The sequence below is a fragment of the Pygocentrus nattereri genome, chromosome 2 (assembly GCF_015220715.1).
Source record: "Pygocentrus nattereri isolate fPygNat1 chromosome 2, fPygNat1.pri, whole genome shotgun sequence".
In the NCBI taxonomy this organism is placed as follows: Eukaryota; Metazoa; Chordata; class Actinopteri; order Characiformes; family Serrasalmidae; genus Pygocentrus; species Pygocentrus nattereri.
Genome location: NC_051212.1, coordinates 16637488 through 16659266, shown reverse-complemented (window position 1 = coordinate 16659266; position 21779 = coordinate 16637488). Strand labels below are relative to the sequence as shown.

Here is a 21779-nt window from a genome sequence, read left to right as displayed (position 1 = left end):
GAACAGCTCTGTTCATTCAGCACATCTGGCAGCTTCTTCTTCTTCCAGCGCCTTTCTTTATTTTAACCTGGCCTTTTCGGCTCCACCTGGCGTCTTCCTGCCTCCATCATCACCGACTGCCGCTTCGCGCTGCTCTGCTGCTACATTTAATTTACCGCTAAAGAAAAGAGACTCGCGGACCCAACCAACTTAAACATGTACAGATGTGGTGTAGCAGCCCTAAGCAACGCAGAGAGTCTCTAAACGGGTGCTTTATTTTATTCAGCTTGCTGAACACTCTCACGAGCACCATAAAAACTATAAAATAAAGAAAATACAAAAAATACAAGCTTATAATTTCCACAAGTTCATATATAACAAGCTTAACGTCTTTACCTAGAAATACAAACTACGTGCCTTAAAGCAGGTGGGTTTAGCGCTATTGCGAGAAGTTAGACAGAACAAAAAACACACCTCAACTCTACACTGTAAACCCGAATATGTTCAATGAACCCAAAACATTTGGGGTAACACGTTGCCTCAAAAAAAAAACTGATTTCTTAACCACTGAATAAACATAAAAGTTAAGGTTGACTGTGCCATCATTTTAAGGTACACTGCATTGTTTGATTCAGTACAATAAACTATTCTCATGTTATACTAATCTATACTTATTAGTTAGGTTGAAATTGATTGTTTACATAATTTAATATTATTTGTTATTTTTTCCAAACCTTTTAATTTGGCTAGTGCTAAATATGCACTTCATTTTACTACTAAACATGGGGTTGGGGTAATATGTGAATCTTTAGTCTTCAGCAGTATCGCACCTAGAGATATTTGTATGTACTTCCACATTTACATAGCATTTTCTTGGTAAAGTTGTGGGTTCAACACTAAATGGGGAAAACCTGTCAAACTAGAACATGCATACTTAAACAATTCCAAAATAACAGCACATCTATTGCTGTAAGAGCTACGAATAAAAAAAAAATAAAAAAAAACAGATTGACTGGTTTTTGAAGGTTTATTGTAATGCAGTCATGTAAAAACTGACAAACAAGAAAGCCATTCTACATTAGGGATATTATATATACCCGCATGCGGCTCTTTGATCCCTCTGATGCGGCTCAGCTTTTGAAGATAATTAATTTAATTAACGTATATTATTTTTGAGACTTAAAATATGTTCGGGCGGAATATCACAAACGTCCGGTATTTAGTTTCGGTTCGCTTGACTGACGTGTCGGCGTCGTCACCCGGTAACCAAGGTACAAAGGTAACCAAGTGGTATGACTTACAAAACAGTCCTTGAAGAATTCAGATGGGTTGTCGTCCAGAAGCACTGCCAGCCCTCTCAGGACGAGGCATCGTATGTCGACAATGTCCGATGTCTGGATTGCAATGAAAAAAAGAAAAAAAAAAAAAAAAAAAACTACATTGTAATACTACTTAAGGTTAGAATTCTCATTCATTGTGTTTCCCAAGAACTTCTCAAGTAGTGTGCCTACTTTAATCCTAAGTAGTACTTAAAGAAGAATTCCTGCCCATTTTAACACTCAATTTGACCCGGCATATCCCTTTAAGCCTAAATTGTAAGCTTGATTTCACATTTGGAGCGAAAATTCCGGTCAATTTCAACATGCCGTTGTGTTGCTCACGTTACCCATGACCTGATGATGCGGCATATTTTTGTTAAGCTTTCTGAGATCCTGACCATAGTAATGGGGGTAAGGTACAACAAAAACACAAGCTCCTAAATAAGTCCAGTTGCTTATGACCTAACTCCTTTAGATAGTATGACCTTGCTGAAAGAGAATGGTCAGATATCTCATAGTTCTCCATCAAGACAATTGTACATGGGAATTGACTGAATTCAATTCACAAACCTGTGCTTGGCGCAAAAGTGCATCAAGCAGCTGCCCCTTCAGCCCTCTCTTTGACTTCATGACATCAACAAGTGCAGGACAATGGCGATCAAGGGAGTCGTAGAATTCTTGCTTCAGGTTTTTCCCCACGACCCTGTTAAATTTCTGGTACACCTGGAACACAGCAATAAATCAAGATTTAATATCAATTCTGTCAGAACCATTTAGTCAAGAAACACAAGAGAAGATTCTGAATGAAATTTCTTTATTGTAAAGTATGAATTATTAATAAAAATATGAATTGGCGGTATGGCTCTGTTCAGAGGAACCCCACCTTTTTCCATGAGCACCATGGAAAAGCAGCGAGTCAGGGGGCAGCAGCAGTTAGGGAATTCTCACCCCAGCAGGACAGGGAGAGATAGATATTCCCCCCATGAACAGAGCCAGGCGACATGACAAGAGCACATGCCATGTCATACATGACAAGGCAGAGCAGGGGAGGAGGTGGGTTAGCAAAAACCAAGCAGCATGCAGCTGAGGGGAACAGAGTAGGATTTAAAGGGTGTGCCAGCGGTGCATGGCCAATCGCTAGGGAAGAAAGATGATCAGCTGAGGAGATTCTCCTGGATCAATTAGTAATGGAATTGAGGTGAGGACAAGCGGCAAGCTTCTTGACTACGATGGCCTGGCCAGAACTGACGTTAACACTTTGATTACACTGCCACACTATAAGAATCACACACACACACACACACTTACCTGATTTTCCACGAACAGTGCTGGCCAACGCTGGAGCATCTGGATCACAGGTGGCTTGTCCTGCACAACTTCCTTCCTTTGCAGAGACAATGTTACATCCATCTTCTGATTGATAAGTGTTCCGTCTGGGTTCTTTTTCTTCATCTCGTCCACTAATTGCTTTCGGGCATCTTCAAGGCTTGTGTTATTGTGTCCACCCGGAATATTTGGTAAGTAATTGATTTCCCCTTTCTTTGGCTTTTTTATGTTCTTGTGTGGAGGCTCGCCATTCGGGGTGTTTCGTCCTCGTTTCCCTGCACTGACCTTGACATCTTCATGTCCCAGAGCTCTCATTTTTGACCTGTAATTGCCCATTTTGTCTTTAAGGCTGTTCTTCCACCCACAGCAACCAGATGGTGATGCCGGTTCTTGAAGGCAAGGATGAGCCGCTATTAATGCCCTGGCTAATGCGTTGAGGTCATGAGTAGTTGGGTATGCTTTGAATGAGTAAATTGTTTCTGCCAGCCTGTGAAGGATGTCATGCTTCAACTCTTTTGAGACCTTAAGGTATGTTCCCTCCTTGAGATAAGTCAAATTCCCCTGACGGAGTGTCTGTACTCGACATCTACAGAGAATTTTGGAATTAAGAAGTCATCGGGCCATGGCTTCCTTGCTTCTGTCGACGAAGTGGAGAGCAGCTCGGTATCTGCTGTAGACACAGTGTCATTCAGATAAGCTTGATGGAAGGGAGACCAAATGGAGCAATGGAATGATCTTTACTGTTGGCTTCTCCGGCAGTTCTGATAAATCTGTGAGGTTGCAAAGTTCATTATCAAACTCTGGGTCTCGAAACTGTAAGTTGAAGTCATATTCGAGTCCGAGTGAGTCTTTTATATACATAATCAAATCCGCAACTGAGCTAGGCCTTGAGGTTAGCTTCAATTTTCAGACATCGGCTTCAGTTAGGATGACTCTCATGGTGGTTGATGATGCCATCTGCGGAGAAAAAAGGCATTCAACAGTGAATAAAATGCCTCACTGTTACCATTAATTTACCCTGTACATTGTAAGGTGAAAGAGGGAAAGGGTCATTTAGATCTTTAAGCTGAAGCACGCAAAATGTTGGACTGTCTGGACTGCAAAGTTCATATGACCGAAGCTGTTCAGAGTACCAAGCTGTCATGACCTTGCAAATGAACAGAACGTCTGTGTTCACAGCAATTATCTGAGTGATCTGCTTAAATTCAGGAAGGCCAGAACATGAGCCAGCTGAAAGCACACTGTCTACGTTGTAATCTATTCCATCAATACAGATGGAGGATGCCGTAAGAACAGCTGAAGTATTGGGGACTTTTTTTCGAAGTGCATTCTGGATGCTCTCTGGTAAAGAGGTAACCAACAAAGATGTTACTTTGGCCATCTCAAATTCTGGCTTGTAAAACGAACTGCAGTCTAGTTGGTAGCTGACAGCTTTTTGGTGTCTTACAGCAAGAGTCATAGGAACATTTTTAAAGTTCTGAGCATCCCGAACAACCTTTTTGAAGAACTTGTACTTTCCTTCAAATCTCATTGTCCACACTTCACACAGTGGGCCATACAGCTTTATAAGTTCGGAATAATGCTCGATATAGTGGTGTTTGGGCAGCAATCTAAAACCTGGGATGGTAGACTGCAAAAGTTCCCTGTGCTCTGCCACCTTGCTTTGAAGAAGGTATACAGACACACTGGTATGTCTTGGTGCAAGAGCTAATGCAACAATGTCCTTAAGAAGCATTAGTACATCCCAAGCATCATTTCCCTCAGGAATGCAATGGCTAATAAGGAGAGGAAGGAGTCTGATTAGGCACCAGTTTTCATGGCCATTTCCTCCTATCGTCCCTTTCTTATCAAAGCCCTTCACAATAGGCTGTGGCCGATCAGTTTTGTCTGTGCAAGCATAAGGAAATGTTTTAATGGCCTCATTGATCACCTCTAATGTAATGCACTTCTTTGCCACCAAGTCTGCAATACAAAGAGACAGCTCTATGGGAACTATGCCCTCCAAAATGTCATGCAAAGGGTCAGGGGGATAACCTCCAATTGCATGGAAAAACTCCAGATTTGCTGTGAGAGGGCATAGTCCCTTAACACCTGTATTTTTTCCTGAAGTTGGGTTGTGCAATGTCTCCTGCACCTGCATGTTGTGTGTATGTCTGTCTCTCAGTTGGAATGCACCAGAGCATACCTCTTTTTGTTGTGCCTCACTCCTCGATGCCATGCAGAATCTGCAGAACTTGTCCACGGAGAAACTCTCATAAAAACCTGCAAGAGAGTGTGCACCCAAATTATCAGCTGACACAAATAAAACAGTTCCTTTGACACTTCTACCCAAGTGCTCAATGTAGACACCATTCTGTTCAAGAGAGACCAAATCAGAAATGAGTGGGTACAGTGCTTTCTCATAACCACATTCTTTGATAGTTGTTGTGTTGCACAAGAGAGTAAGCTGTATTGAATGAAGTGTAGATCTGTACTTTGCCGGTATATTGGCAATGGTCCAATACACTGCACACATCTTGTGTTTGCCTTTTGATGTTCCCAGTGGATTTGCTACTTCAAAATCATCAATATACAGGTTGAGTGCAAGTGTTAGCTCATCACTGCATAGAAGGTAATTTTCTCTGAACCATTTGCCATCTCCGCATGTGTTGAACTCATTTGGGACAACAACTGGAGTAAAACTAGCCTTCTTGAAAACATCTTGCTTGTTCAGCATTTTTTGAAGCATTTGCAAAAGAGGGACATATGCCACAGTTTTCCTGCCTTTCTCCACTACATACTCTATTGGCATTACCAGTGGAAATTCACGCAACACAATTCTTTTAATTGTAGCTAGACATCCATCCTTGCCACAGCATGCAGTGATAATGTTGCTGCCTGTCAAAGTCTCTACTACCTCTCTAACAACTGACTCATCAACATTTGTATGATGCTTCTGTAAAACCATTTTTACTTTACTGTACAGAGGTGCCTGGGACAACTGAACTAACTCACAAAGTTGCTGAATAACCTCTTGCACAGATTTTTCTGGAACATGCAGCACTGTTTGCATTTTTAGAAACAGGGCTGCCAAGTTATGCTCCAAATCTTCCCACAAGTGCTGAGACTCAGCCTCAGGTGTTTCATTGTCTTCATCCAGATTACCTGCTGTATCCACAACATTTATCTCCAGAGTATCACCACAGTCACTACATTCGTCATCTTCTGTTTCAGTACTGACTACTATTTCTGATTTAAACGTTGTCCAAGTCATATCTCTGTGCACCTTACTTTTATGTGCATTAAATGTTGAGTAGACACCGCTCTCAAACGTGCAGCCCTTAAACGGACACAGTTGTCTCGAAGATGTCTACTACGAAGGTGGGTGAAATACGTGGCATCAGTGCATGGTTCAAGAAACTCGCATAACAGACAGCGCAACTTGACTGCACCTGGTGCAGGTTGCAGAGAGTGGGTTTCAATATGGAACCGAGATTTGCGAGTCCTGAGAGTGCCAAAAGACCGGAACGTGCACAAACAGTCCTGGTGAGGGCAAGGAAAGGGTTCATTTCTAGAGTAACTCCCATGCTTTATCCTGTAATGTTTTAAAATCTGCCCCCTTTTGTCACAATTGAACTCGCAGTATTTACACTTCCAATTCATATTTTCTGTCCTCTGTTCATAAATCGGTCGCCATTGAACCCGTGCACGTGCTCACATTCCTAGCAACTAGCAGCTTAGCTGAAAATGGTCTAAAACTATGCGCCGCTAAAATAACCAGGCCAGCGATACCACTTCACAAAGACTAGAGAATGATTCGCGATAATAGCCTCAAATAAACAACAACGTGTTAACCATTGGAGACAAGCAAGCAAAATGCAATGAAATGGCTACCTAACATTGCATGGTGGACATGCTCATAGCAGCCTAGCTGGAAAAAGTTTCTGATAATTTGCAAGTACACCAGAACATATGCAAAGCTGAAAACAATACGCAACCCAATGATAAATACCTAAATACAAGTCATAGAAAATACGTTGTGGTCATAGCATAAACTAAACAATGGCACGATGGCACTTACGAGAGACACTGAGGTGACTAGACAACACAGTAACACAAACTGAAATGACTGACTGAAAACGGTGAATCGCGCGCACTTACCTCAGCGTTCCTTTTCTTCTTTCCCTCCTTTTCTTCCTCTTCTTTCTCTCATTTGTCGTTGTTATATTTCCATCTTCCCCTCGCTCTTCGTCATCAAAAGCTCACACCTCCGCACGTTCTCGCTTCAGAAACATTGCTGAGCGGGGCATCTGGCCTTCAAACTAGCCAATGAAATCTTTCCATTTAGCAATGGTACAAATTGTTTGATTAATTCAGTCCAAAGATACAGGTTGTATGTACAAAGTGGTCAAAAAGGTTCCGTTTATCTAAAATGTTTGGGTTTCAAACGGGAAATCATTATATTTCTGTCCAAGAGACCTAATGTATTTGGGTCCATATAAAATGTGGGTTTACAGTGTACAAACTACACAAATACTGCCAGGTGCAAACCTCACTCCGCACACCAAGGGGTGCAATATCTGAAGAGGCCTTGAACCTTATTCCCCGCTGTTATTAAAGCTGAGGCTCGAGCAAAAGGACTCGCTAGCTGACCTCTCTGAAACAAAGAATTCACTGAAGTAACACAGAATTATATTTCTGAGAGCTTTAACATCTAAATAAGAAGTAACTTACAGTAGAAAATCTGCTGACATGGAGGACAGAGTGAGGAGCGCGAGGCCAGCTTTTCCTAACGTGCTGTGCCACCACAATTCCACTGGCGGCTCTTAAAGGGACAGTACGTGTACAAAGTGAATGAGTGAATGGTCATTTACAGGTAGCATAGCTTAGTTTTATTAATTGTATAAATTGCACCCCGTGACCCAGAAGGATAAGTGGTTTAGAAGGTTTATGCATTCTGGTGAATTGTATATACTGCAGCATTACACTGTATTCAGTAATGTCTGTTGATGTGCGACCCCTCCTGATATTTTACGATCCTCTCTCACATCCATCCATCCATCCATTTTCTAAGTCGCTTCTCCGTCAGGGTCGCGGGGTAATGTTGGAGCCTATCCCAGCAGTCTTAGGGCGGAAGGCAGGATACACCCTGGACAGGTCGCCAGTCCATCGCAGGGCAGACAGACACAGACAGTCACACACACACACACGCACACACACACACACACACACACACACACACACACACACACACACACACACACACACACCTAGGGGCAATTTTAGCATATCCAATTGTATTATTATTTCCACACATACTGCTACACATTGCTACACTGTATATTCACAGTGTAATGCTATTGTAATTACTGCCACCTTCATAATTCTTTACTGCCAGTCACCTGGACTGTTTACTGTCACTGCTTTATTTATTGTTACTTGTTATCTGGTTTATTTGTCTAGTATGTCCAATGTCCTCCTGTATGTGCAAGACCACCCTCCCTTATTGCCCCCTGTCCACTTCTGTTTATAATTCTATTTTCATGTGTAGGAGCATGCTGCTGTAGTGTAACAGCATCTTATTTTTTAATCCTGTGTTCTGAATATAAACACAAAAAACAACGTGAATTTGGAATGAGCACATTGCTGAGTTAGTTCAGTGGAGAAACAGCAGGAGATTCAGAGAAATAAAAAACACTGCACTGAAAACAAAGTGGATCATTTTAAATGAGTTAATTGTGTACATTGGTTTCACACAAATGACACACATCAACTTAAATTAAGTAAGTTAATTACTTACACATAGTAATCATGTTGATATATTTCCTTCATGTAGAGCCAATGATCACATTAGAAGTACATTTAAAGCAACTTTTAAGCAACTGTTTTTCAGTTAAATGGCCAATCCAGATGGAAGTAAAATCAAAGAGAAGCTGGTAAAAGAGGAAATCACTTCAGGACTAATCTACTGAAATCCTTTTTTTCTACTGAAAATATTAACATATGAAAATACATGAAGAATCCCACATTTACACATTCCTACACGTCAGTACTGAGCTCTACTACTGAGTTATAGTTCCTGTATTCTCTACAGATTCTTTCTTCAGTGTTGTTCTTACTCTGTCCTGCAGATGGTGCTGTGATTCTGGACAGTCCTGTTCATCCTGTGACTGAGGGAGATCCTCTGACTCTGCGCTGTTTATATCGTGACCCAAAGCCCTCAAACCTCACAGCTGAGTTCTATAAGAATGGATCACTCCTCCAGACTCAGACTACAGGAGAGATGACCATCCGTACTGTCTCAAAGTCAGATGAAGGTCTCTACCACTGTAAACACCCAGAGAGAGGAGAGTCTCCACAGAGCTGGATCTCAGTCAGAGGTGATCGAGTACATAGAATTACAAATTTTCTTTATATTATTTGATAATTTTATGAGTCTAACAGTTTCAGCACTGCAATGATTTTGTTCTTCAGGTGAATCTAAATCAGGAGCTTCATTCTCAGTGTTCAGTCTGCTCAGTAGTTTAAAGGCAGCATCTCCGTATCTGCTGGTGTCCATTGTGCTGATGGTGAAATGCTACAGATCTCGAGGTAAGAGCACAGTTTGTTCATTAACCTGAATGAATTGTCATTAAAATAATTTTAATGAACTTAATTAAAGGCTAATTTGAAGTGTTCATCATTGTGTATTTCACAGCTAAACCTGATGAGCTGAACTCAATGTGACCCTTAACAGAAGCTGGAGCTGGAGAAAGTTTCTTTGGTCATGGTTATGATCTTGTGAGAAGCCCAAGTTTGCGGTTTAGCAGTTTGCATGGCTGTGCTTTACTTTTCATAGTTGAGGAACATGTTAAACCCCAATTAGAGATAATTTCATCTGGTAAGTCAGTAATAGAGGTTTTTAAATAATGACTCCACTACCCTGTATGATCAGTTGATATATCTGATAACTCGTAAATGTTCCTCTTATTTCATTGCCAGTCATATTCACAGCTCTTCTTGTTTCAAAGGTAAACAAAACTGAGATGTAATTCTGTTCTGTCGGCTTTAGTGTTTAATAAATATTAATAATAATATATTTACAGTTCTCTTGTAACAAACTACCCCTCCTGGGTCTCTGCTGCAGTGCACATGTGCTTTGGTTTGTTTTCTTTTCTGGCTCCACCCACTCCTCCATTTCACCCACCTACAGTTGATCCTGGACTCATTGGCACTATTGATCTGCATTAGCTTAGCAGCCGTTTAGTCTTGAAACAGGTTTGGTTAAACTGGTAACATCAGGAGTCCAATAAGCAAGTTTTCATCAAATTAAACCTGACTGCTCTGTCAAAACAAGCACGAGCCTAAATAATCCTTACTAAACACCAGCTAAACTGCATGTACTGTCAAATTACTTCATGATCAGCTCAACTAAAATTGTGTACAGTGCTGTGTCTTTTGCCACTTTCCAGGAATAAAGTTCATGTTAGGCCTCAAAACTAATGTAAATAGTTTAATGTAATGTAAAATGGGGGTTTTCCTTTGGTGTCTTTTAACAAAGTTACTCAAAATAAGTGCTTGAAGTTATTTTCCCACCTCAGGCTGTAAAATCAGAGACCATAAGCTGTTTTTTCTGAAATGTACTGCATTTTGATGACCCTGTAATGAACTTTTATGGAGCTGTATAAATGACATTTAAAAGCCTGTTTCAACTAAATTCATTATTTTTCTATAAAATTCATATAATTATGAAATACATTTAGAATATTTCAAATAAAATAATTAAAATCCAGAATTTCTGGTGTTTTCTGTTTACTACAATGTAAGACTGAAGAGTCCCGCTTTTGGGCTCCAAGCATTTGACTGAGCGCACACTGTCATGATCATCTATGGATGTGGTTTTCAAATGGTTTTCTTTGAAATGTGGTCCTCACTAAACATCAAACACAGACACATTTGCTTTAGGAAAAGGTTTATAAATGACACACAGCTGCACTTTTCATGGGCAAAATGTGCTGCACCATGCAAACCATCTGACTGTGTTGATGCTTTGCTGCATAGCTTGTGATGAATGAGATCTTGATGAACGAGGTCTCGGAGGAACGCTGCTGCAGTTCAGCTCCATAAGAGAGAACGTAGGAAGGTTGAACACGGATGGCGTGAAACCAAACCTCAGATCTACAAAGAAATCTCCAAAGACCGGCTGCTTGATTACAACACAATAATGCACAAAGCTAGACAATCTTTTTTCTCCAGCGTCATCAACAATAATATTAACAAGAGCAGAACACTCTTCAACATGGCTGAATAACTAAGTCATCTATATATATGGCCCCTGAATTAGTTTCAGCTGAGAGATGTAATGAGTTTGTATACTTTAACACTTAAATCTATGTCAGACGAGCCTTTACTACATCTATATCCACCAAAGAGCCTGTGTTCTCTGCATCACCACATTAAGGTATCGTGGTTAAAATGTCCCAGTTTAGTGATATTAATAATTCAGTTTTAGTTGATCCACTTGAAGTCTTCACACATTACCAACCAATTAAAAACAAAAAAACTTTTAAAAAGCAGCAAACAAACATCAGAAAGTAAACACGTCACTCATGTTGGGCATTTTCCTAGCACGGTTGTTAAACCTCTTAAAAAAGAAAAGTCTAGAAGCAACTCTAGTGAGTAAATTACAGACATTTCAAATCTACCTTTCATGGGAAAAATCATTGAGAAAATCATTTTCAAATGTAAGGTGTTGTTACTAGTCGTGGCCACTAGGTGGAAGTACATGCGCTACGCGTTGTTTCTCTTTATTGTTGCTGTTTAGTAAATAAGACACAGTGTTGTGGGCTTCCTTGAAGGTGAGACAGGCTGACTGTGCTCTGTGATTAATCCCAACTAATCCTTTAAAAAGATCTAACATCCATCAAGGTTTTGGACAGATTACCACTGGATAACATCTTATGTTCAGTTAGTGGTCCAAATTAGTGCATATTTTCAAGCTGTTTCATTGAGTGTAAGTTAGAAGTGGGAAAACTGCTTAATTGACAGTATTGTATGTTTCCTTGAAGAAATGCCAAGCTGCTGTCTGAGCTTGACAATAAAACAGCGCCACCAGTTGATCACACCACATTCCTGCGCTTCCTGGTCCCTTTCATTACCATCAAAACACAACGCAGAGCCCAGCTGGGGAGCCATGTAGAGAGACGAGGGTTACACAAACAACTACTGGCTGCCCTTAAACAGCTGTCTAGACTAATTTCAGTCAAAGTACTGAATCAGCTCTAATTAGGGTTATTAATTACCTTTATTTAAATACATTTAAAGACTGAGATACTATTACTGGTCTATAAATTGCTTAATGGTGTCGGCGCAGCGTAATTATCTGATATGCTGCAGCAATATGAGCCGAGCTGAGCTCTCAGAAAGGGCTTTGAGTGTTCTGCAGACCAACAGAAGGAAAAACTACTTCACTGTTGCTCATGCAGTCCTCTACAATTCTGCACTCACCTGGGACGAGCTGCATGTCCCTCACTCACAATGACCAGCACTGTGTTCAGCTACAAGCTTGAAATAAGGCTCTGCTGTAGTGGATAAGTACAGTTCATGAATCTGTCACAAAGCAAACTTTATATGGGTATTAACATTAAATCCACATGTTTGAATAAAGACACTGAAGCCCTTGTCAAATAATGAGTTTTCAGACTAACAGGCTCATGTGAGATTTAATGGGAATTAAATACTTTGGACTTGGACTAAATGCTCACTCTCACAGCAAGTACAACACACAACAAGCTTTAATAATGAGCTGAGATCAGAGGAGCAAGCGAACAAAAGGTAGGACAGAGGAAAAGACAAAACTAAGAGAGTAAAAGTAGAAGAAGAGGACAGACACGCCCAATAGGCAAACATCTGGCACCAAGAACAACGGGGAGCTCCAGATGCTAGAAAATATTTAAAGAAAGTCACTTACATTCATCAACAAGGCAGAAGACACTTTAGATCTGCCATTGTTAAGGCAGGTTGACTGTGAGACCATCACCATCATAAATACGGAGGAACGTGGTCAGAGACCAAAACTTAGTACTGCTTTTATCACCAGCCTAGATTTATCTGGGCTGAACAGGCCTGACTCACGTCCTGGTTATTATTATACACACACCCCTCGGGGCAACTTAGTATCTCTTGAACTGTGGGAGGAAACCCACACAGACACGGGGAGAACACGCTTATCCTCCTGGGTCAGGGTGAGTGCTGGAGCCTATCCCAGCAGTCACTGGGTGATCACAGGGCAGATACACTGACATACACATTCACATCTAGGGGCAATTTAGCATGTCCAGTTGGCCTGGCTGCATGTCTTTGGCCTGTGGGAGGAAACCAGACAACCTGAAAGAAACCCACACAGACACGGGGAGAACATGCAAACTCAATACAGAAAGGACTGCAGTCGCCCCGCCTAACCAAACCCAAGCCCTTCTCGCTCTGAAGCGACAGCACTACCCCCTGCGCCACTGGGCCATCCTGACACTGGGACACTCAGTTTCACAAAAGCATCTGTTTCTTAGGATCAACCCAGTCTAGGAGAGAGAGAGTGTTCAGTGTGATGCTCGCTCTACCATTTAAGAATCATCTTTCTTTTAAGGTGCTTTTGAGAAAACCAGTCCAGAACAACATCCTCTCTCTCCTCAACTGTAGCAAGATTGGTGTCACAAAGCAGTTCTGAGTTAGAGACTGATCTCAGATTCAAATCATCTGCATTTATGATGATCATAATCACAAACACTGGTTCTAGATCAGCACTCTCATTATTGAGGTGGTTTTGTGAACTCAGGCTGTGAAGTTCAGCCAGTAGAGACACACTCCAGAGTATATTCTCTCTCTCTCTCTCTCTCTCTCTCGCTCTCTCTTCAGTATTTTCCTGATACCTCTGTTATTCATTTCTCCTGATGTTCTTCATGTTGAGCTGTTCTCAGTTTGTTCCTTGTAAAGTCTTGTTCTTTTCTTTCCTAGCAGTTCTAGTTGATCTCCCGGTGAATCTTGTTCTGATGCTGTCTTTATACTCACGTTTGTGTTTTCAGTGCCTGTCTTGAACTGTATGAACTCAGTTTCTCTCCATTTGCCTGGTAATGGAGAAACGAGTCTTCCTGAAGCTTTGAACCAACTGAATCGATTAAAAAATGATTCATTGTTTTGAAGCGCTCAAACACCGCAGACTTGCGCCACCTGCTGGTCAAATCGGTGTCAAAATGCATCACGAACCCCGAATTTATTACCTCACATTTTCATCATTATTATTTTCAGCATTGTATGGATTTGTCTACATGATGCAGACCTTAAAATAAAAATGTGAAACTGTTTTTCTCTTTTAATAATTTTCTTCTGGCAGTAGATCAAATCATAAATAATATTCATGTTCTGTATGGAATCTAAATCTGTGCATGTAAGCTGTTTTTGAACTGGGTGTTGGAAAGTGTTTGTACTTTTATAGGTTTTATTTATTCATGTATTTATAATTCATACTGAGGAGGTCATGTCAGGTGATCAGAACCTGATCTTACTGCCTGATCGCTGATCAGCGAAGTGCTGTTTGAATAAGTTCATTATTATGAACCTAAAATGGTGAAAACTGACTGGAGATCAGTAGGTGACCCACCTGTATTTGACTCGGGTTCACTAAGGAGGTCGACCGACTGTATCTGAACAGTATTATGAGGTGAAGATCAAGATTTGATTGCGCATCATTTACTGCACTTGGCAGACGCTCTTATCGAGAGCGACTTACAATTCGATCATTTTACACAGGTGGGTGAAGGTGGTGTTAGGAGTCTTGCCCAGGGACTCTTATTGGTATAGTGTAGGGTGGTTGCACTGGTGGGGGACTGAACCCCAGTCTACAGCGTAGAAGGTAGAGATGTTAACCACTACACCAACCAACCAACATAATTTTCAGGTGATTCACACGTCATTACTTACAATATTATTTAATAACCGGAACCTTTTAAAACATTAATGTATACTAATTCCAACACTGACAACAGTGAACAGCCAAGCTGAATGAGCTGCACTGCTGTGTCCAGTCAAAAGCTGTTCTGTCCACAGTTCTGTCTCCACAGCTGGTGCATTTACAGTTTTATTATTTGTTGTTTATTAGTGGACTTGAATAGTATCACTCAGTCCTCAGCAGCTCCACTGAAACCACATAATTTCACAGGATTTACTGCCAAATACTCGAGTATATCAGTTGTATAACCAACAATCAAACTTACACACCCAAAGGCCTGATATCCAACAAAAATGTAGACTAAGTAAAAGCAAAGTCAATCAGATTTCCTCATAAAAAACTGGAAGAGGCTCTAGCACCCCCCGCGAACCAGAAGGAGAAGTGGCTTAGATGATGTGTGTGTGTGTGTGTGTGCGTGTGTATGTATATGAGTTTGCATATACAGCTAAAGACAGCACAGTCAGCCTAAAGAAACTGGCTTGATGAAGTTTAATGCCTGCAGAACTGCATAGATATTATACTGTGATATACATATGAACACATATTGCATATTTGTGCAGTGTGTTATTTAACATAATACAGTCTATAAGACAAGAGAAGCCTAGAGTAACCTCACAAAAATGACTATCAATTATGACATTAACTTAATGGTTAACATTACATTTAACATTGTTTTTAATGAAGTATAACATCTTTTCTGCTCTTGAACAAACAGTGTGTTTTGTCTGTGTCAGAATTTCTGAGCACGGGTGTTAAAACTGTCACTGTGGTTTCTCTCCATGTTGGTTCAGCTTTGTGGGTTCGATCAGTGGAGGAGGGGCTAAAAGGCCTCGTGCTCTGCTGTCACTTTAGTTACACAGTACATTTCACAGGTTTTTGCTGTTATTAAAAGTAAAGTAAAAAGTAAAGGCATTTGTATCTGTTCATGTTTACGGATACTTCCAAAGAGAAATAAATAAAAACAAACAAAAAACTGCAGTCCTGTGTGCAGACAGTGGGAGCATTTCTGCAGGACAAGCTCAGGAGAATATAGTTAGTGTGTGAAAACTGATCCATGTTATGTGGACACTACAGAACTTTCAAAATCTCAGAATCGCTGTACTGATCACTGTATGACATTTAGTTCTTGTGTTCTGTTGTCAGTGTAACAGTGTGTACCCTATATGATGCTAAAAAGATCCAACAGAGTGCACTCAATCCCCCAAATACTGCTGACTCACAAAAGTGTCTCATGTTTGCCAAATAAAAATAAAAATAAAGTTGTTGTGGTTGTTTCTGCACTGAAAACAATAAAATGCAGCCTATACATGGCTGCATGAGTGAAACTGAAAATTTGCTTGAATTTTATTCATGACAATCCATTAAGTGACAGACAGGCCTTAGGAGAGTTGGTGTGGACCGACCTTGAAGCAGAACATGAACTACATTTAATAAAAAACAAAACAAAAACAAAACTCTGAGCACTGTTTCACTGGTCATACAGCCACAGAAATCCAGTAGAGGTTTCAGGTTTGAGAGCAGAGGGGAGTTATTTAGAGGGTTGTGGTCTGACTTCTGTAGTTAAATAGTGGCAATGACACCTTCACCTAAAGAGGAACTGAAACTCAGCGATGCAGAAAGCTCCATGATGACAGTGGGCCTCAACTGAGCTCTGACTGTTCTTTTACTTAGATTTAATCCAAATTACAAATTGATTGCATAGAAATAACAGAAGAAAAACCTAGAAAGTAAACTGTAAATGATCTGACCAATCAAAACAGACACATAACCTACGCAGCCGCACTCAATCACACCATGCAGTGAAACACGCATGTGCACCTTCCAGTTTGAGTCCAGAGCAGCACAGAGGGGGTTAAATCTGATGTCAGGCCTCTCACTGCCTCTAAGAGTAGAACTGATAATCCTAAAACCCCATTAACACAACATGATGAACCATGTTTACTGACTGCTCGCATGCTAATCAGTAACATCTCACCCAGTCATGTTTGGCATCAAATATAGAAACAGATGAAGCTCTCTCTGCACTTCCTTTTTCAAATTATCTACCATATTTGGATGCACATGGTTTCAGGACTCGGCTGAGTCTGCTTGAAAGTACTGCACATGAAGATTCCCTTAAATGACTGATATTTAGTGTAAAGTCTCTGGATTAGTGCAGATTAGGGATCATTGACATTTTACACCATGTGATGACCCTCTAATGTGCTCTTTCATTGGCTGGTTTCTCTCAGATACTGTATGAGCCTGTAAAGTCTTTTTAAAGGAACATTTTAATTCCATTAAAAACTGATCAAAATAATTTAAACTAGTAAAATCACTCAAAGTGGTAAAAGCTCTGTGCTGTGAAAAAGTAAGTGTAAAAGTAAAATTTTAAAATTTGTACCCAATTTATTAGTTATTTTACTAGATTTTAAAGATTTTTGTTTTGTCTTTTCATTTTTTAAATAATTTCACTTAATATAGGCAAAAGTTATTCAATGCCAACTGGCCCTGTGTTTTTGAGTATTTGCCACTCTTTAGTTACTAAATCAACCAATTAACCAAATGTAGTTGATCATTTGGATCAATTCAATAAGACACACCCAAGCTTGATTTCTGCCATCCCTGTTGAATCTAATCATCATTTAAACAGAACCTTTCCAGCTCTGTAATGTAGTCCAAAAGATCTCAACAAGCAGAACACTGTGCCACAATGAAAATTAATTCCAAAATTAAGAAGAGTTATTAAAACGTATAAATCATGAAAATGTTACACAGCCATTTCCAAAGCTCTGGGACTCCAGTGAACCACAGTACGAGCCATTTTCTCCAAATGAAGAACACTTGTGGAACAATGATGAATTTTCCCAGAAGTGAAAGGCCTATCAACATTGTTCCAAGAGCACAGCAGTAACTCATCCAGGTATTCACAAAACAACCCAGATGCACATCTAAGAGACTGCAGATGATTCTCATCTCAGAGAAGGTCAGTGTTCATGATTCCACCACTAGAAAGAGAGTTCTCCTTGAAAGAGTTGCAAAGCAAAAACACAATCAAGAAGAAAATTCCTCTCACAATTGCCAAAAATCACCTTGATGACCTCCAAAACTACTGGAATAATGTTTTGTGGACTGATGAGTAATAAGTGGAACTTTTTCCGGGTCCCATAACATCTGGTGTAAAGCTATCACTGTATTCTACTAATAACATCATATCAACAGTAAAACGTGGTGGTGGTAGTAGTATGATGGTGTAGGGATGCTTCACTGCTAAAAGACGTGGTCAGCTTGCTATAATTGATGGAACCATGAGTTCTGCTCTCTAGTATAGAACAACATCCAGTCTTCGGTCTGTGATCTGAAGCTCAAGTGTAAATGGGTTATACAACACAATAAAGACCCAATGCACAAGGCCAGGTCCACCTCTGAATGGATTAAAGTTTTGGAGGGGCCTAGTCACAGTCCTGACTTGTACTCTTAATGACCTTAAAGAGGCAGTTCTTGCTCAAGAAACTTCCAATATGGCTAAATTAAAGCAATTCTACAAATGATGTAAGTACATATCCTTGGATGATTTATCCAGATGCTGGCACTCAGGAGTTTTTCCTTTGTTTTCCTGAATTGTATTGTTTTCCATCTCTCTCTCTCTGTGACGTGTGCTGTGAGTGTAAGAATACAGGAAGTGTTGATTGTTGAACGCACTGCTCAGTCAGTCAGTCAGTCAGTCAGTCAGTCATTACGGGGACAGTATGGAGTTCAGGTCTCTCTCTGTGATACTCTGTGAGTAAATGTTCTCTATGTCTTCATTAGAGTGAGAGCTGCTGTATGAAGTTGTTAATATTCAGTCTGAGGGCTCTGAGATGATCAGCTTCTGTGTGATTCAGTAACTGTATGTAGTTCAGATGGTTTACAAGCTTTTCTGTCATGCTGAATTCAGAGTGTGGAGAGTTTCAGTTGGAGGTCCTTTGACATGTTTATTAGAAAATGATATGAGCTCTACTCTGCATTGTGGGTCATTATCAATGAACATGTATTTGTGTGTCAAGTCATGAGGTTTTATATAAATTAGTAAATAAATATTTAATTAAAATAGACAGCTCACGTCTGAGTGACTCTTAAATGACTTTAAATAATAAGTCATGGCCTAAAACTAAATTTAAAACGTATCACTCACTTTTGTATTGTTGATTAATAATGCCTTTGGTTATGCATGTTCCTCATTCAAATTCACTGGATACAAAATTACATATTTGGTTCCATTCATTTTTTTCTTAAGTTAAAGTTTGTGTGACTTTATCAACCTTTTCTTTCATTTTCTGTCATACAGCATTTTATTAAAATATTTGAGAACTGAAGCAATCCAAAAACACCCCTCCCCCATCTGACCGGTCCATTCATCCCCTTCATCTGTACTTTACATCACTGACCAAACTATAAATAAGATGTTAAGTAATAAAATGAGTGAAAACACATTAAAATAAAGATGCTGGCTTATATAATGTGCTTCATACCATTTGCTTCAATCTTTTCACTACATTAAACAAACCTGTCTCCACGTCTGAAGAGTAGATGCTCCAGCATTATTGACTGTAGCTGCAGCTGATTCTAACAGTACTGTGGTCATGTAGCAGAAATAGTGTCGTACACTAAGTTTATGTGGGAAAAACATCTCTGCGCAATGATTTTTAGCAGATGTTAAACCAGTGATCCAGATCTTCTTTAGTTTTCCTGTCAGGGCTAAACTGGAGTCTTCGTTAAGCAATAATACAGTTGGATCCACAGAGATTTCTTTCCCAATCAGAGCAGATAATCTGTTAGTAACATTTATTCAGAAGTCATGAAGCTCCTCACATCCCACAACATCTGCAATATGTTCCCAATTGTTTCTGTTATGGGTGACGATTACAGCCAGGACTTAAAGCAGCTTTTATAAAGCATTACTGTGGCATCCAATATACACTCACAAGGAACCTGTTCAGTTGCTTGTTAACACAAATAGCTATTCAGCCAATCACATGGCTGCAACTCAATGCATTTATTCATGTAGAGGTGGTCAAGACAACATGCTGAAGTGCAGACTGAGCATCAGAACGGGGAAGAAAGGGGATTTAAGCAACTTTGAACGTGGTGTGGTTGTTGGTGCCAGACGGGCTGGTCTGAGTATTTCAGAAACTGCTGATCTAATGGGATTTTCACACAACCTTCTCTAGGGTTTACAGAGAACGGTCTGAAAAAGAGAAAATATCCAGTGAGCGGTCAGTTGTCTGGATGAAAATGCCTCGTTGATGTGAAAGGTCAGAGGAGAATGGGCAGACTGGTTCCAGACGATATAAAGGCAACAGTAACTCAAATAAATAAAATCTCTGAGGAACGTTTCCAAAATCTATTAAAAGGTGTTTAGAATTAAGGCAGTTCTGAAGGCAAAAGGGGGTCCGACCTTTAACTAGCAAGGTGTACCTAATAAAGTGGGCGGTGAGTGTAATCTGTAATGATATTTAAAATGGATCATTTGGAGATTGGAATTTGAGTATTGATTACCGATCATGAAGTTTTCAGTTCTTCAAGTCTGTGTTCATCTCATTATTTCATTGATTATTTAAAAGACCTTTAACCCGAGCAGGTATATTGGCAGGACATTGTGTTTCTTCCTGGGTAAGAAATCAATTCTGTTGTGAAAGATGAGTTTATCACTGCTGCTAGTAAAGCACAGTGTGTCCAGCCTGTAACATCATAATTCAGTAGATCTTACTGTAGGTTCATTATGTATTAGTGACAGTATCAGCGGTGGTGGTCAGTGATGCTGTAGACATACTGTGAGACTCTGCAGTGTTTGGCCAGTGCTCTGTGATAAACGTACTGATGTGCTGAATTTACTTTATTCAGATTAATATAATAGAAGGTGAATGTTGCTGCAGTGGGACACTTTCAGAGACATTACTTTCTCCAGCTCAGCAAACCTTTATAACAAGTTTCATGTGATTCTGTTAAAATGGGAGTCACAATTTACAGTATTGTTAAAATTTACAATCAGAGTGCGATACTTCATTTCTTTACCCCGTTGGTCATCAGACTGGTCCTCAGGTCTGTGTACCTTCATTTGATTTTCATTTCAAAATCCAGTATTGAAAAATGGCAAATGGGTCAATTCTGGCTTTGATTGTTATTCTCAGTCGAAAAAGAAATAGCTTCATTTTACAGTTTCACAGATTATAAAATCAAAAACAAACAGCAGTGGAATAAAGGCTTGATTTTAACTGCTTTAAATTAACCAACAATAAACCGCAGAGTGCACCCATCGGTCACAGGAGCTCAGAAATCAGACTGTCATGGTTAAAGAATGATGAGGACAGCATTAGATTGGATTAGATCTGGCATTGTGGGAGGCTGTGTTACGTTTTATATGCGTTTTTTTTTGTATAGAAACTGCGCCAACATGCAACATGACTCCACACCCATGCACCTCGAATCATCAGACAGTCTCAATATTGAATCCCCAACACAGTTGAAACCAGAATAAACCATGCACAACAATAAAACTCACATTTGTAACTGAGTTTAAACCAAATAATTATACTCAATTAATAAATTAAAAGCATTAACTGGACAGTCCGTTGCCAAGCCTCTCTTAATTGACTGCAGCATGTAGTATCTTATATACACGTAAACAAATGGATGTACTCTATTATCCCCAAATGGAGAAATATTCCTATAATAGCCTTTAAGTGAAAGCCGACTAAATGTGTATCAACAATAATGACTATAAATAAACATACATATTTAGAATGCAGGTATTTGTTAAGAGTTCGTGGATAAACCGCACTGGCCTTGATCAAACTGGATTTAGGAGCTGCACACGCTGTCGTCAGCAAGTCTCAATCCGTGTGATGCACTGGCCACCTTCTCATCTGCGCCTCCTTCTCCTGCTCCTCAACTCCCCCACACCATCGGTGGATGAGGGAAGAAACAGACAAGAATTCAGTATCTTATAAGCCCACGAGGTCCAATAAGCCACTCAATACGATTTGCGCACTTAGGTCATTTTTATCGATAACAGACGTTTTTCCTCCTTTAAACACCAAGTTATAATTTCATACCAGACATCTTCAATATAGAAAATTAGTTTATTATTATCATCATCATCATCATCATCATCATCATCATCATCATCATCAATCTTCCAATAGTATCTCATTACCCACAGACTTTATTTCCTAGTA

General features: G+C 39.9%; 2 protein-coding genes across 3 annotated transcripts in view; one reads left to right on the top strand and one right to left on the bottom strand.

Moving 5' to 3' along the window:
* The window catches only part of LOC108415279 (Fc receptor-like protein 5), a 93409-nt gene extending 83130 nt beyond the window's left edge, over positions 1-10279 (top strand). Inside the window, exons 12-14 of the mRNA XM_037535042.1 lie at positions 8735-8983; positions 9078-9194; positions 9301-10279. Coding sequence (XP_037390939.1) covers positions 8735-8983; positions 9078-9194; positions 9301-9329 — 395 coding nt within the window. The 3' untranslated portion in view covers positions 9330-10279. The remainder of the gene's footprint in view (positions 1-8734; positions 8984-9077; positions 9195-9300) is intronic.
* On the bottom strand, positions 1092-7397 carry LOC108416082. 2 transcript variants are annotated; one of them, XM_017689118.2, is made up of 6 exons: positions 7338-7397; positions 6765-6925; positions 4810-4886; positions 2607-3581; positions 1869-2021; positions 1092-1373 (listed from the first exon to the last, which is right to left on the bottom strand). In XM_017689118.2, the coding sequence occupies exons 4-6, from the start codon at positions 2958-2960 to the stop codon at positions 1182-1184; spliced, it is 699 nt and encodes a 232-aa protein (XP_017544607.1). In that variant the 5' UTR covers positions 2961-3581; positions 4810-4886; positions 6765-6925; positions 7338-7397; the 3' UTR covers positions 1092-1181. The 2 variants fall into 2 exon arrangements, with proteins under 2 accessions (XP_017544607.1, XP_037390966.1); XM_037535069.1 differs by having other exon boundaries at positions 6765-7362.
* Positions 10280-21779: the final 11500 nt, after the last annotated feature.